Source organism: Apteryx mantelli, chromosome 7, assembly GCF_036417845.1.
Source record: "Apteryx mantelli isolate bAptMan1 chromosome 7, bAptMan1.hap1, whole genome shotgun sequence".
Lineage (NCBI taxonomy): Eukaryota > Metazoa > Chordata > Aves > Apterygiformes > Apterygidae > Apteryx > Apteryx mantelli.
In genome coordinates this window covers 21541145-21557736 of record NC_089984.1, presented here as the reverse complement: position 1 = coordinate 21557736, position 16592 = coordinate 21541145, and the positions used below count along the sequence as shown (strand labels likewise).

General features: G+C 45.0%; 1 protein-coding gene across 11 annotated transcripts in view; it reads right to left on the bottom strand.

The window, feature by feature from the left end:
* Positions 1 to 360: 360 nt before the first annotated feature.
* The window catches only part of SORBS1 (sorbin and SH3 domain containing 1), a 182803-nt gene continuing 166571 nt past the window's right edge, over positions 361 to 16592 (bottom strand). For 8 of the 11 annotated variants that reach the window (XM_067299945.1, XM_067299946.1, XM_067299947.1 and 5 more), the window contains 4 exons: positions 15513 to 15707; positions 4565 to 4623; positions 3194 to 3306; positions 361 to 2551 (listed from right to left, as the gene is read on the bottom strand). In XM_067299945.1, coding sequence (XP_067156046.1) covers positions 2484 to 2551; positions 3194 to 3306; positions 4565 to 4623; positions 15513 to 15707 — 435 coding nt within the window. In that variant the 3' untranslated portion in view covers positions 361 to 2483. Of the gene's footprint in view, positions 2552 to 3193; positions 3307 to 4564; positions 4756 to 5371; positions 5432 to 15512; positions 15708 to 16592 lie in introns of all 11 variants that reach the window. The other 3 variants (XM_067299943.1, XM_067299944.1, XM_067299942.1) reach the window with 2 other exon arrangements.

Below are 16592 nucleotides of genomic sequence, written 5' to 3'. Positions count from 1 at the left end.
TTAAGCGTGTGGATTTTAGGGTTATTTCACAGGGATCCTTTCTAAAACAGTGTACTCAGGTGTGCTTCTGAGCTCCCCGTCTGCAAGCAGGCCACAGCAGCTGCACCTTGACCCCGTGTTACACAGGATCTGGGTGTAACTCAGTCTTTTCCTCCACTTTTACACCTTGGTTTCTTCAGGAAGGAGTCAAGGCCTGCCTGGGGCTCGCAAGGGAGAACTGGTGAGCTCAGGCCAGGTGTTGAGCACGATGCCTGGGGTGCAGGACGCCAGGGAAGACCATGGCAGACATCTACCGCTCCATATGGACACAGCCAGAAAACCAAAGAGGGGCACCAGTACAAAAGTGCATTGCTACAGGAACAGAGGGAATAGACTTTATTTAATAATTTGTACAAGGAACACAATAGGAATTCAATACTTCCATTTATTAATTGTCAAATTGTAATCCACTGCAATAAGAAACAAAAATCAACACACAAATAAATTGCAATTTGTGTGTGTGTGTGTGTGTGTGTGTGTGTGTGTATAACTAAAAATGGCAAGAGCAAGAACAAAAAATAAACCTTTAAATGAGTAGGTTATATACAGTCAGTATCATCATGTTACTTTACTGGATAGATTAAATTTGGTGTTATCCAATCTTAGCAACAGGCCTAAATATTGCTGCAGATAGCTGGAGGGCAAACCCAAAGCAGAAAAACAAACTCATAAGTAAGAAGCAGGATTAAAGTTATCTCCTGCAGAAAAGAAACAATGGTGCTTTGTGTCATATTTGTAACTTTTCATAGTGGATATTTTGTGCTAAAACTCTTCATGTGAACATACATGGAATTCCATCATTTAAATAAAAGGGGAAAAAATCCCAACCTTTCATAACTGCCTTTTTTTCTCCTCCCTTCACTTAATGTGTTTAAATTATTTTTCTATACAAGGTAAGTACATTGTCTGTACAAAGTTAAATATACATATTTACAGTCAAACTTCTGAGACACTGAGTCTTCTCTTCCGCTGACGTAGGCAGAAGACAAGCCTGTTTGATTTTAAACCCAGGAGAATGGCTAATTTATCAAAACGTATTGCAAGTCGTGCTAACAGTTAGTTGCAGTTACACTTAATAAATCTGTATAAAAGCATCAGCATAAAAATAGGCATTTTATAATATTAAATACGGCTTATGACAAAATAGCAATCTAACCCTTTGCTATTTGTATGGTAACTGTAGGAAGCAGAGTCTGATGGAACTGGTTTTGTTTATGCTTTTTTCTTAATAATAAAACATCTATCAAAAGAGAATTTGTACTGGATTTACAGGCAAGCATACAGGCAAGCCTTTTTTTTTTTTCCCTCAAGGAAATACAAATATGTGTAGCTGGTAATAACTGTGGAAACACAGCTTTCCAAATTGATTAGACTTTCTTGTTTGACTAAGAGGCAGCCAAAATGCATATATTTATTTGAGACCTACCATCAACACTGTAACCAAAAAAAAAAAAAAAGGCACCCTCAGTGATATGTGGCTCGGGTCTATCAGAGCCTCTAAGATACAACGCCAGGAAGGAAGCGAAGTCTTCATCCCATACAGCATGCTTCAAAATGCATGTGATCATTTAGGGCCAGCAACGGGGCAGGAGGAGCAGGGAAAGTGAACGGCCGTAGGACTTATAAACAGGATTTGCTCTCACGGATGTTCTGTTTATTGGTTCTATTCTTTGTGCAGATAAACGTCAAAGCTAGGCTGATCTCTCTTTAAAAAACATGATTCTGTTTCGATGCACACAATACACTCACACACACACACACACACCCTGCACAAAAGAAAAAAAGAAAACCCTGCAGAAATAAGGACTACTAAAGGGTTTGGGCAATTTTCGTACTTGTATTATGTTTTGGCTGACCTCTCTGGATTAAACAACCAATCCCAAACTCCTTTTTCACGCAGAGCTCTGCGGTTTAACCACATCAGCTGTCCTCTGCCTGTGCTGGGCCTTAAGGTGCATGACATGAAGGAAGAGTTTTTCGTGAAAGTGGAAGGCAGAATGAAATGATTCTTTGTTAGGCAGAAAGCTTGGCCTCTCGAACCTCGTCAGTGAAGGCAGCAGCTGCAATGCCGCATACTGCCCCAACGCCCTATCGTATCTCAACACACAAACAAAACCTATACCATGTGCTTCCCCGAAGCCTTCTCAGAGGTAAATACTCCATACAAATTAAGATTATCACCAGAACTCTTGCTGGGGAGGGGAGAGGAATACACAAAGGCAGCACTGTAAACTAGAAACTTTGTCTCTTCTTCATCAGACAAATCACACCCTGAATCAGTGGAAGCAGGGCTACACATTCAACTCAGTACTGTACCACATAACCACATCCTCCTAACGCTCTTGTCTCTTGTCTCTTACATTCATAAATTGTCTGTTTCTTTGCTATTTAAAAACACCATCCGGAAACAACTCCATCCTTATCACTGTGGGATCACTGCTTTTTTACAGGTACAGAAGTTTCACATAGTTGCCTGGGAAGGTGCCAAACTGTCTTGTTCTCCTGGATGTACCTGTAGGGAAAGAAAACACAAGAAAGCCAGAGTAAGATGGAGCCATGCAGGGAAGACTTAGAAGTTTAGAAAGGTAGCGGGGGCAGCCTGCTCTGCTTGCAGGCATTGCTTTCTAAAAATAAATAGGAGTCCTGGTCAAAGAGCCTTTCGGTGCTACTAATCATCTTCGCTCTTTCCTTTTCATACATAAATAACAATTAATAAGGTGCTGGTGAAAGCCCCTGGACCTACAGGCTAAGAGTCAAATTCCTATCAGTTTAAATGAGCTAATTTCCCTAAAGAACAGGGAGTAAGCCTAGATTTCCACTGTTGAGATGGAGAGCACTGTCCAGACTTGCATTCTTTGAAGGTAGAGGGCTAGATTTCTAAACCTACAGCTACAGATGAGACTAGACTTCCACGGACTGCAGCTCCCATCTGTCCCCTACTTACCACTTTCTGTAACTTGCCATAGCTCCAGGGAAAACAAAGCTCCACCACTCTGCACCCTCATTTTAATGTTCTTTGTGGGAAAAGATGAGAAAAAAGGTGGATTTTTTTCCCCTGTTTTGACCCTGCAAATGAGGGTAGCTTCCAGATGCTCTGCAAAATTGCTTGTTTGCATCTCAAAGAGCCCTGCTGACAGGCAAGCGTCACACTCACCCACAAACCAGCCATCATCACATTTCTCCATGACATCGACAATATCACCGTCCCTCAGTTCCAGCTCATCATCGTTCTGAGGAGTGTAGCTGTAGAGGGCTTGGTAGCTAACTCTAAAACCAGACAGATATTACACATTAGCCAGTGGATTTTTCTGACAGCCTTTCAGTAGGAGACATCCCCATTCCCTTTTCTAATTCCCACAATATTTTGTTTAGTGCAATCTGGGCCTCATGTGATTTCCATTCGAGAGGTCAAAAGCCAAGTGCATTAAACTGGCTATTGTCACAAGGCTGTAACAGTAGAGAGTGTCATGCCTGCACTGTGTGGGAGCTTCTGTTTCCATTTTGCCATGTGGTGGTCTCCATAGACTACGACCATCAGAACTTTTCTAAAAGCAGCACCAGGAGAGCGTATGAGTGCAGACACCCTATCAAATTCAAGCCAAAACCTAGATACACTAAGTCCTGGGCAAAACAAGACTTCTGTTCTCTTTCCCACACACAGAGGCAGGGCCACGATTTAGCAAATGGCTGACAGTGAATGACTTTAGAAAAGGTGCTGCCTAGTCTACTGCACTAAGGTTGCAGGATGATTCATGGACGAGGAGGAACAATGCAAACAAAAACCAAAAACTGAATCCTGCTCTGAGATACTCCCTGTACCTGTGATTATCAGAAAGGAACATTATGGAGTGGAAACAATACCTGGGCATATTTGGGAGGTTTGGGTTTCCTGGACATGGGGAGTGGAAATAGGGCTGGTGTGGGACTTTCCATTCTGCATAAAAGCAGGTGGTGGGGAGCAAAGGCTCCTTTCAGGAGCCAACCACCAATGAACTTCAGTCCCCGGTGTACATCACAGCCTAATGTTCTCAAAACCATCAGTGAAGGGCCCAACTGAGCTTAATGGCAGCTCCAGGTCTAAACCCACTGGACAGCTTTGAAAATCTCATCCGTAGTTTCTCAGAACATTCAGCCACTGGTTCTTCGGTGGACTTGCCCGACAACGCACCAGTTGGCACTGTGAGAAGCTAAGAACAGGAGTGTGCCCATTGACTCATGCCGTATGAGCCAGAGAACTAGTGGATGATAATTTGCCTCCAGTTTCAGATACAAAGACATTGAGATAGTCTCCATAACCAGCATGAATCAAGTGCCCAAAGGAGACCCAGTTCTGGATCATGAGATCTTTGTTCCACATGCTATACAAACACAAAGGTCCCAGTTTTAGGCTTCTCACTAAGATGATGAGACTTTAAAACTTGTTGTATTTTGGTTCTTTAAAGAAAAGCTGACATTTTCCCATAATTCTAACTTAACTCCTCAGATGCTGAAGCCCCTGGAAGAGATGGGAGCCAAAAGGACTTACATGTCTCGTGGTGTTTGACTTCTGTCAGGGCTGGCTCCTTGCTGCTGTGCTTGAGGTTGCTGAGAAATGATGAGAGATGGTTTATTGTCATTAGAGGTCACCTTGTGTCGAGAGTCAAGAGGCTGAGAAATAGTACTGCAGTAATGAACAGACTTTTCTGCAATGTTTATGATCTCATTGCAAACAGCTTCCTGTGTGGTAGGCAGCATTGACATCCAAGAACACCCAAAGAACAGTCAACAAGGGGGGAGGGAGGGGAAAATATAGACAGGAAGAGATGGGACATTCCAGATGCAGCACATAAGTCCAGTAAAAAAAAAGAGTTGTAGATCCAGGTAAATATCCAGGTAGTGGAGTGCAGAAGGGATCCAGGTGTAAGCATGGAAAAACAGGCGAGATACAGAAGAATTTGGCATTTAGTTTGAAGATATGTAACAAATACATATACATATATTTTAAAAAGCAGCAGCGTAAGAGGTTGCAATTAGTTATGCAGTGGCACCATTACAAATGCTATGGAATCAGTTCAAGATTGCAAGGCGGGCTGCTCCACTCATGCATTTTGCCTTATTTAACTTATATGCAGGGACTGGAAACACAGTTAGCCCAACTCTTCATTGGCAATGGCAGTTTTTCTAAGCGCTAAATTCCCTTTTTCTGTTGCAAACATAACAATATATGTAAAAAGATAAATATGTACCTATTCTGCAGCTAAAAATGGTGCTGGCATTTTATACTCTACTGAGGTGTTACTGTCTGGGTGAAGAGAGGCTAGGACTACACATCTAATTTAAACAGTGGCCTTACCACATAGCTCTTTTCAGACTCTGTGAGATCTGGTCCAGCTCTCAATGAATGGTGGGAAAGCTGTGTGATCACCAAGCAAATGATAAGGAAGACATTTTAGCAGATGTTATATTGCTCAGAATTAAAAATTTTAAAATGGTGTGCAGACAACAAAAGGAAATGAACAACTCTTCCCCCACCCTCCACCCCAACACCACTCTTCTTGGACAACAAGGTCTTTTATTTAAACAAGGGACATTAAAGCTACAGTAATGGAATTGCATTGCAGCATACAGAATGCTACGCAGAGAAGGGTGACAGCGAAACTGAAGATTAGATCAGGGAGTCAGAAGACGAGATGGAAGAGTAGGGGCACAGCTACAACCAGAAATGGTGCAAAGTGCAATATTGCATTCCTGGGGGAGAGGAGAAACAAGGACAGAAGCACATATTGAGAGCACCAGACTTGAAAGCTCGAAAACCAAGCTGAGAGGAAAACTGCTGCTGTTTTCAGAAAAGCCCTTTATGATTTTGACACAGGAAAGACTGGCAACTCACTTGCTTCCTAAAGGCGACCAGCTCAGGTCCTCAGAAGACACAATGCAGTGTAGCCCCATCAAAATCACTCCAGCTTGCACCAAGTGAGGATCTGAACTGCTGCGTTAATTTTCTGCACAAGGCTGAGTTTCAGGTCAGAGGAGGACCTGACTGAAAACCCCATCTCCAAACACCACCAGCTGTGATGTCTTCTGGACCCTACTCTGCCTTTCTCCCCACTCACACCTCTTTTCACAGGGAATCACATGTCAAGTCCAGGGTGCTGCAAGGAGAATCAGGGTGCGTGGGGTTTGAGGCTTGTGGGGTCAAGTGCCACTGAGAAAGCTGCACAGAAATATCCAGAGCCTGGTTGTGCATGTTTTTGGCATATTCAAACTCCTACATGCTGTGTGCACACATGAGAAAACAGGCTATCTGAAGCCATGTAGGGTTATTCCTACTGCCTGCAGTGCTGATTGGCAAACTGGATCGGATAAGATACAGAGCACTGCCATCCTCTGTGATCATTCAATAAACTACTCAACCCAAATTCCAAAAGCCTTAGTTTCATGCTTTCCCTCCTCTTATTTATTCACTTCAACAATACCCTTCAGTCCCTCTGGGCTCTCAAAGACCTGGATGCACCACGGTCTCAGGAAAAAGGCTCTCTTTCTCACAGCACCCCAAGACAGAGCAGAAGCAGAGGATAAAGAGCTTTGTGCCACCTCCAGCCCAAGCCTGCTCAAAAAGTTTGGAAAAGTGTAGGGTGATGAGCTCATCCCTATCTACTTCCCACTCTCAAAGCTCCTCTGAACCACAGCTTGGACCTCTGGAACTATGCCTATCTCTGTATTAAAGAAAATCGTCTCTTTTCTTGAGGACTGTGACCCACTCTCCACCAACCCAAACTCACAGCAACACCTCTTTAATCAACGCTGCCCTCTGAGGCTGGGATCTGAGTTCATGGGGATCAGGTTAGTGGGATCACTGCCCTGAGAAACAATGTTCTATTATCATGTATGTTTTGCTTCAGAGAAAAAAATGTAATTTGCATAGACTAACTGCAGTGGAATTAGCATTAATTTGCATTTACTATGGAGCCTGAAATCATGACAGAAATTTCAGAAGTCCTTCCTGCCAGTCTACCATCAGCCCTGAAAGGCTAATGGGACACTTGGAAATTTAAAATTAATATTGTGCACAGCCATTGGATATAATGCATCAAATCTGACAAAGTCAGAGCTAACTCAGGTGTGGCAATGTAGCTGGGGAAAGCCAATTTGCAGGCTGAGGAGATTAGCAGCTGTAAGAACAAATTTTTTTTAATTCAAGAAAGCACTTCTCCACTCCATACTAATAAATTGACAGCTGGAAATTGCTCCATGAGCTCCTAAGATAGTGTGGTCCATTTCTCATTGATTATTTGTGACCTCCTTGAACAGCTTTTGTCCAAAACCCATTAATAACACAATTAAATCGGTTATTTGAAGCTAAAAAATTGGCCCTATCTCTGAACAGTCCTTGGTGCAGACTTAGACCTGTAATACCAGAAGGTGCAGCCTGCCCATAGCATCAGAAATTTGGCCGTGTTCCCTTTTCGTTGGCAGGAGCCTGGAGGGGATTTCCAGAAGGCAGCTGGGCAGGGGCGGAGGCCACGCAGCGCCCTGCCCTCCCAGCGGCCACAGCCTGACAAAAGCAAAGCCAAGCGGATCCCCTCCTGCCCCAGGGTGCACTCCCTGCCTCACGGGGCCCTCCTCCGGCCACTCTGCCCCAGAGGCCCAGCCCAGCTCCCGCGGCGCAATGGGGGTCTCTGCCCTGACTCCAAGCGCTGCAGCAGAGCCCTAAACTGAGGTGATGAGACACCCCTAAGTCAGAGTTATCCAAAGAGGAACTGAGCAGAGCAGATCCTGCAACTGCAAGCTGTAGATGTACCACCACACTGTTCTAAACAAGTAACCCTGATAGCATGGCCTAGATATCTTTTTTTTTTCCCTACATTATTCTTGTGGGGAGAGAACAGAAGAAAGAACAAAAAAGATGCTTTGGGTCCAAATGCTCTTCAAACACAGTTTCAGAAAGCAGGATGGGAAGAGCACTTCAAGGCTACCACACGTACCAGAGCAGTGGGGCTCCGTGTGCCAGGGTGGCTGAGGAATCAGAGGGTGCAGGGCACAGCTCCCCAACTATAAACCACAGAGGTTCCCCAGAGATACTGAGCCAGCACCGCTGCTCCTGCTGAAGGTTAAACTGAGGGTCCTAAAAGTGACTATGCATTCACAGCCCACCAGAGAGGCTAGCTTCTGGGGTGCTGGGTGATATTCCCCCCATTCAGCAGAACACTTCAGGACAGCTCAACTCCTACCCCCTCAGCCATATTAAGTGCTTTGTTAACACTAAGGGCCTAAACTTAAGCAGGTGCTTAAGTGCCTTGCTGAATCAGCATCTATGTCTCCGTGTCTACAGACTATACAAATATGTGATATAGTCAGTCCTGAAGCACAGCTGGCTACTGTTTCCACCTCATATGCAGTTTGAGGATGGATCTAAAAAACATCACAGATTTGTAAGAACACCAGAGAACGGTTCTGTGCTAAAAGCCTAGAAAAGCCCTGAGATATGTTTTCACTGTCAGGAAGAAAGATCCCGGGGCTACTCAATAGCCCTCTTCCTGTTCCTAGTGAAGGCAAGTGTCATCAGTGTGTTCATCCATTACAGCTCTTGTTTCTGTCCCCTGTTCCATCCCTTTCTGGTGGGAGTTAAAGGACTGCATGAGCAAAGAGAAAGCTAAGCGGAAGAGACTAACAGACAAGACAGACAGAGGCAGACAAATTGGTATCCTTTCAAAGAAAGACACATCAGCAGCAATGTTCCTGTATGTGAATGGAGAGCCGTGAGCAGCGAGGATTCCCCAGCTCAGCTGAGGGAGTAAAGGAAAACCTCAACAAAAATCAAACCCCCGCGCTGGTGAAAGCAAGGGGAAAGCTGGCCAAAGAGCTCTCACAAAGGACGCTGAAAAGGCTGCAGTACAGAGCAGCCTGAGCTAAAGGCTGTCAAAATCAATGGAAAGACTCCCTGGCCCCTGGATCACAGGCCGAAGGCTGTATCTACCACAGGACAATGAATCTCCTGTGGGGGCCAGGTACCAACGCCTGCTTTCTTAATCACCAGGACATGTAGCTCTGGCTTGCATAATACACTGGGCAGAAATGCAGCAGTGCTGAACCTGTGAAATAGTGAAAAAGCACTGGAGGGGATAAAATCTTACTGTGGAGACAGTGTCACAAAATGAATAAAGCATAGCTAGTCTGCTCCGGGGATCGTGGGGTCTGACCAGCACCAGGCCTGCTCTCCCCAGCCCGCACCCTCTTACGGTCTCCTTCCCACCGGCACAAAGTGGGTGAATTCCTCACCATTGTGCCTGAGTCGTTTTGCACAGGGGCAACGAGCAGACGGTCCCGCGCTCCGAACCCTGCACCGGCAGGCAGTGCCTGTGCTAAGCGGGGACCCTCGTTCAGCCGCCTGCTGGCGTTCAGCCCTGCCTTCCCCAGCCAGGACGGGCGCCCGCACCCTGCGGGGCCTCGGCTCCTGTGTCGCTAGGGCGCTCCGTAACACCACTGCCGACTGTCACACTGGGGTAACAGGATCTCACGGCAAAACAGGAATCAAAACAGGAAATTCCTGAGGGTCCCTTGAGATAAATTCAATTGATTGATTACGTTAGTGTTCAATATTCATGTTTTACTGGAATATTGGAACAAATTATCTGTAAATTACACTTAAAGGCTTGTTTTTTGTCTTTATTTTGTAGGCTGGACTTTGAAACTAAACAAAAGGGAATAATTTTGTATTATCTAAAAAATAATTGCACTTCATATTACTGTTGGGAACAGGCAAGAACACAATTCCTATCCCAGCCCTGCATCTAAGGGGTCTTAAATTTGCAGTAAAACCTGGATCTAAATTTCATAACTGAGGGTTTTCTCTGTGACGAACAAACCTAAAATTCCAAATTGTAAAATGTCCTCAAACACCATGGATAAACAGTATTGGAAACAGGAGATCAAGACTCCTGATAATGTCACACACAGTTCTAACTTGACGCTGGACAATGCTCTGATTGTCCAGGCATATAAAATAAAAATTTTGGCTTGACTTGGACTCCAAGAAAGGCCACTGAGTCATATTACAACCAGGTGCAACACCCAAAATAGAACTAAGTGCTAGCCAGTGCTCAGGAGAAGCATCTCTCTCTAAACGTGCCACTTTACTCCTTCCCTTTTGCAGCACATATCCAGTGCAAGCACCAGCAGGACCCAACAGATCAGAGGTCAGAAGGAAGGGCAATACAGAAACTTCTGTGGATTTTTAATGTGAAGCACAATATGTATCCTATTGCATTCAGATACTGAAATTGAAAGGGAAGCAGGAGGTGTTTTTTCAGCAAAAAGTTTTGCAAGCTCTTGCTCTGAGGGTAATGAGGTAATTAAACGTAATTGAGGAAAATTTCAGGGTTAAAGCTGTGTCTCATGTCTCACTCTCAAGGACTGCTCAGGAAAATGAGTAACATTGGCAACTACTTCCCACATTCATCCTGCATGAGCAATCTGCTTGGTTCACTGGTCAAGCCAATGCTGCTTCCCCAAAACCCGCCACCACAAGCTCAGTCCAATCTTTGCTAATTGTGAACTTTCTACTTCAAACATTGCCATCTCGTGGATGCTGCCTGGAAGGACTGATGAGGCAAGAGCAGCTGCAAGCACTGCTCATTCCCCCAGTCCCGGACGACGTCCCAGCTGTGCAGTGCTGAAGCGAGCTCGGCATGCTGCACAGACACCACTGTGTCCCTCTTTAAAGATGTTTGTAGCTCTCAGCAACAGAGCTGGGAACCTCCAAAATAACAGTATCCTACCTGAGAAGGCTGGGACAGGTCTCCAGCACTGTGGAGGTATGCCCTACACCCAGCTCAGAGCCACTCAAACCCTGAATCCTGATCTCAGGTGGTTAAACAAAACCTGGGCCAAAGCATATCACATTATATCGTTCTTGCTAACAAGGCCACTGATCCTGCCTTGCAGTTCCCAATGAAATTGAGCTGTAGGCACTCAAGGTCAGAGCCTATTAGTAATTGGAAGTGCTAAATAAGTGCTGGGTTAATCCTTTGGAGGAACAGAAAGTCAAAACCTCAGCTGGTACACACTGGCATAAATCCGTTGACTTGCAGAGCTCTGTGGATTTGAACCAGCTGAGGATTTTGCCCACACCTGCCCTTCTGCACAGCCTGGAAATCATTTAATTTTTTATGACAACACTGACTTAAAGGCAAGAGTAGTATCTCATTTGTGGAATCAATGAATGGAGAAACAGGCATATGACAAAACAATGGCATGGCATGGAAACAACTCTAAGTTAATGGAAGAGTAATCAGCAAAGATGATTACCTGTGGCTTATTGACTCTGCGTGTAAGTCTGGGAGGTGGTTGTGTTGTGACAGTAGAGGAAGAGAGGGCAGAGGAAGAGAGAGGAGCAGATGAAGAGAATGCTTTTGAGTCTGCAGTCTTTTGAAGAAAAGAAAAGTTGGTCAGCTTGGCACACACTCTCTTATCACAATCTCTGCTAGTGATAAGAGCATCCACTATCCAGTTAAATTTGATGCATACACAGCAAACTTAACTCCATGCAAGGGCAGATGCAGCTTTCTAGTTGGTTTGTCTGAGCTTACCACCTCACTGTGTTTTAAACATGCAGTTTAATGTCTGTAAAAACTATGACTAGAAATGCATCCAGATAGGAAACAGCACAGTTTTATACAGCTTTCGATACACTCCTGATTATGACTGCAGATTATGAAGCAGAAATCAAAGTTTGTCATAAGATTTCCCAGTGTGAAATGTATCGTCCTAGAAAGCACAGTCCCTCTTTATTTAACACTGGCTAGATTGGGTATGTCATGGAGGCTGTCACAATACATTTAGGAAGTTATTTATAATGCTGTGATTTAAAGGTCTCCAAACTCCCACTCTTTTGCAAGGTAATGTAGCAGTGCTTTAATGTACTTTGGCTGGCTGTGGCCCATAAGGGACCCCAAGCCAACTGAGGGTTGCGGTTGCAAAGTAAGGCAGATCTCTTGTACCAAAATTAGGAGCAGAAGAGATATTGCAGAAGCCACTTAAGGGTTCCCATAAGTTCCTTGTCATTGTAACTTGCAGCTACATCAAAACACTTTAGGAGGAAAATAACTCTGGGTCTAATTCTCATTTGGGCCTGGACCCTTTCATATCATTTTGGAAATGCAAAATTAATAAAATCTACTCAAAGCATAGATGACAATCAAGCCTCCCTGACCTAGTAACGCAAATCCCCAGCTAAGATTCACTGAATCACAGGCTCCAGGATCATCCATCCTGCATGGCCACAACAGAGGACAGCATTTGGGATTCCAGGAGCCAGGCTGACATTTACAAGGACTTTCAATCCTTGGCTTTAGGGGAAATAAATAGATTCCAGAACCAAAGATGGTCCACTGCACACTGGAAAATCTTTTAATAGCAAGAAATTGCTTGTATTCTACACAGCTGGCAGTGAGATATACAAGCACAGGGCCCATGTGATCACATCTGGTTATAGCCATTTTCTGAGACAATTACCTCATTAGATGTGACCAACTAAGTTAGTCCTGTGTTATTATCCATTCTAAAATAATTCTCCCCACACTACTCCTGAGCCCTCTTCTATGGCTTTCTGACCTGCTTTCCAGAGATTGCCACTGGTGATCCCTGGAAGAAGGGCTTTGGAGTCTCAGAAGAGTATGTGGTAGCCACTGGCTCTGCCTGGCCAGCTGAGCAGCACAAACCTCAACACACCAGTAAAATCAGGGACTCAGAGTAGCACACACACATGCAGGAAAAGTACCTTCTTTTCCCCGCTTTGAAACTTTCTCAGATCACCTTTCCTCATTGCCTCATTGCCTCTTTTCTCTGTTTTACCTCCCTGCACAATAGCCATTAGCTCCTGACACAACTGGTTGTCCTTAGAGGAGCCCATGGGTCTCTTTTCTGGGCTCCCATGCATGTCTAGTTGGGATGGTTTCAGGCAGCCCTCCACAGAGATCTTGGGAGCAGCGTGAGACCTCCGCTCAGGGTTGCTGCTGCCCTCTTTGGTCTTTTGGAGCCAGTCTTGGCTGCCCGTGGTGTTGCTCTGCTCTGTGAGGATGCTTTTGGGGCTCCCAACTGCCCAGCGAGGGGAGTTAGAATAGCTTGCGCTGGGAGAAGGGGAGCCAACAAACTTTTCTTCGCTTTGTGGAGTGGTCTGATAGAAACTGCGAGTGGAGGACTGAGGCCTGGATGGGTAAGAGGGCAATGGGGATTTAATGGACCTGGGTGTCGAGGAGCCAGAGAGATGAGAATGGTGGAGGCTGACCGAAGGGGAAGGGCTGGCCGCAGCAGAAGGTGTGAGATAGTCAGAGCGAGAGAGGGAGGCTTCAGGCGGAGGAGGCAATGGAGGAGTTATGGCAGGAGTGGTGCTAGGAGACACTCCCACAGTCAGGGCGATCCACTCAGATGTGATCGCCTGCACCTCTGGAGACAAGGCGCGGCGCGCGAAAGGCAAAGGCGGAGGAGTTGGTGTATGGAGCAGCTCAGAGCTGGCAGACTTGAAGGAGACAAAAGCAGAAGAGAAAAAGAAAGAAATGAACAAAAAGTAATAAAGGAAAATACAAAATGACTAAGTGAAAGTGAAAGGGGAGAGAGTGAGAGTGGAGAGCAGATCTGCAACCAAGCACGGTGCGTAAGTCTTCCATGGACAGGATCACCCTGGTGGAGAATGTGCTGTCCACAGCTACTCCAACCACAGAGTCCAGCCCAAATCTGTGTTGCTAATATCTTTCTCCAGCCTTTGCCAGGATACCAGACACACAGCATCTTATGGAAGACCCTTTATCTCTTACCATACCCTAAGTTCCTCAGGGAGCAGTTGAAGCCATCATCCATGACGGCAGCTTGAAGCATTTGATTGGCCTGGCAGTACTTCCCATAAAAGGGCCCTCAGCAATACACACTGTGGACCCAGTCAGAATTCACTGCTGCAATGAATTTTGACTGAATCCAACTCTACAGTGAGTAACACCTGCTCCTCAAGAAACTTGCATTGCTGAAGCTGTGGAAGAGAAAGGGATCAAAATGTGGTTTTTATTGTGTGCAATATTTGTTATTTGGATGATTAAAGCAAGCTCTATGTTTAGAAAGGCAGAACAGAGGACCAAATTCTGGCCTCAGCTGTCACCACCAGCAACATCAGTGAGATCAGCAACATTAGCACTTACTGGAGTGTTTCTCAGTTAGGCAAGCAGCCCTGCCAAGTTAGGCCAAAAAGCAAGGAAGAAAACAGCTTTATTAGAGGGGAATCAAAAGAATAGCAGAGGAAACTAAAAAAGGTGGATACAATCCCTTCCATCAAAGGGATAAGCTTGCAGAGAGCTAGTGGCGCACAGGCCACAGCTATGGAGAGACTGCCAAGCCCAAACACAGTAAAGTTCAACTGGGGTTCACTTTGACAGGGAACCCTGAAAAAGCAAAAGGTTTCTCCTCTTTACAGAGGAATAAAATAAAGAATATAAATAAATAAAATAAAGAATAAAAACACTCCTTCTAGGGAAGATCCAGACAGACACCAGGTATGAGTCATGGCAGTCTCTCCCATCCATCCTGTACCATATTTCCCCTCCTCCTGATCCTGGTTCTCTGCTGTCATTCCTTGCAGCCTTGACCTAAGAATGACCTTGCTTTGGTCCCATGGGTGAGAGAGGGGATGCACCAGAACCTCACAGCCCCCACTTAGACACATATGCTGACCTTCAAGGATGGGTATTTGCATGATGAGAGCAAAACAAAAGGATTTAGAGACTTGCTGCCTCCCTGATATGTTTTCCACAGCAAACATTCTGGGATTCCCATATTTCCTGTACAATTATCTGCTGCCATTTTGATTTCTGGTTTGAACTGCAGTATGGTTTGAAGTGAATGACAGTCATGAAAGATCCCAGACTGGCCTACTCTCAAAATCCAAGTTCACTTAGCACCAAGTGCAATTAACACAGGCCACCATCCTGACCCTGTACCCTAAAACTTTGGTCTTGATCTGGAACAATTAGGAGTAAAGGTAGGGTCTGATTCAAGCTGACTGGGATAGACAGCATGACTCAACACACTATCACATTCCATGAGGCCCTCTTAATAATCATAATAAAAAATTCACTCATCCCTGTGGAGGTGTGTAAAGTACAAACACCCACCCAGCAGGAACTGGATCACCAATTCATCCTATGTCTGGCAGTGAAATTCATTCAGAGGGCTATGAACTGTAGCCCTTTCTCCCTGGCCTGAATTCAAGCTACAGATCACAGGTGAAAAGCTGAGTCTCCAAATCCCCAAATGACCCAGTCATTAACCTTTCTGGTAAATGAAGCATGACCTTTTCCTGCAGTTGCAGCATACTGCAGGGAGCACGTGGTTTTACTGCACAAAACACTAGTGTTAACAAGAGCTTCTCTCAGCTATTATTTCTTGCACAGCGATGGCAACATCCCACAGTTCTGCAAGGTGCAGTAACTGGCTGCATCTAATCCAAATACCTGTGGTGAAGCCGTCATGCTGCGGTTAGGAGAGAGGGACATTGGTGGGTCAGGATAATCGATGGCATTCTTGACCACAGGCCGTTTGAGCACTTCCACATAAGTGACAGGGAAGATGCCCTGGCGATTGGTGCCGGAGATTTTTCCTTCATACCAATTCTCATCCACACGTCGAATCAATGTGATTCTTTCACCCTGTGGAAAGAAATGGCAATGTATGTCATAATTCCAAAGCAGATGAAGTTTTTAATCTTGCTGCAGCTGATTTAAAACAATCTGTGGCTCACAGCCTCCCTTATTCCCCAGTTATGTCATCCAAAACCCAAGCTCTAGGTGGGAATGATTTTTTTCTGTTCAGAGGAGGAGAAAATGCAGAGCTTCTGGTGCTGTTTTGGGCTATCTGCGAACTCAGACAGGGTACAGTTATGCTCATCTCACATTTTCAAGACCCTATTTGCTAGAGCCAGTTTAAAAAATGAAAATCAGAGTCTTCAGTCTGACAGTGAGACCCTTGGGGGTATGAGGTGTACAGGGAGTAAGCACAGGTCTGTAATTTAAACTAGCTCTCCTGTTTTGCTGACAAATTAAGTGACTTCCAGATCCTTAATATAAACTACGAGCCCCATCTTCACTCACAATTAAAAGAGAAGACAGACGAGATCTAATCTGAACATCAAAAAAAAAAAAAAAGGCAAGCTGAATGATGCTGATGCTGCTTAATCTAAACATATCTGACTTCGCTCTGAACAGCCATTACCCAAAACCCATTCCTATTCTTTGTCTCTGCAGTCAGAGGTCTAGGCAGTCACTTCAACAGCACACAACCTCAGTTGCCTCTGCTCAATGATTTTGCTTGTGGCCCTAAGGAAGGGAACCCAGCTTCCTTCTTTTCTGTGTTACCATTCTCACTTGACTATGTGCACTGCCACCAGAGAGGATCAGACTGGAGACACTGTCACCAAATACATAACTTGCTTGCAGAGCCAGGCTTCCAGCACTGTACTCAAACTACCTTCTCAGCTAGCCCTAAGGAAGCAGCCAGCACTGCTTAAGCCAGCCTGACTGCAAAACTCTTACTGT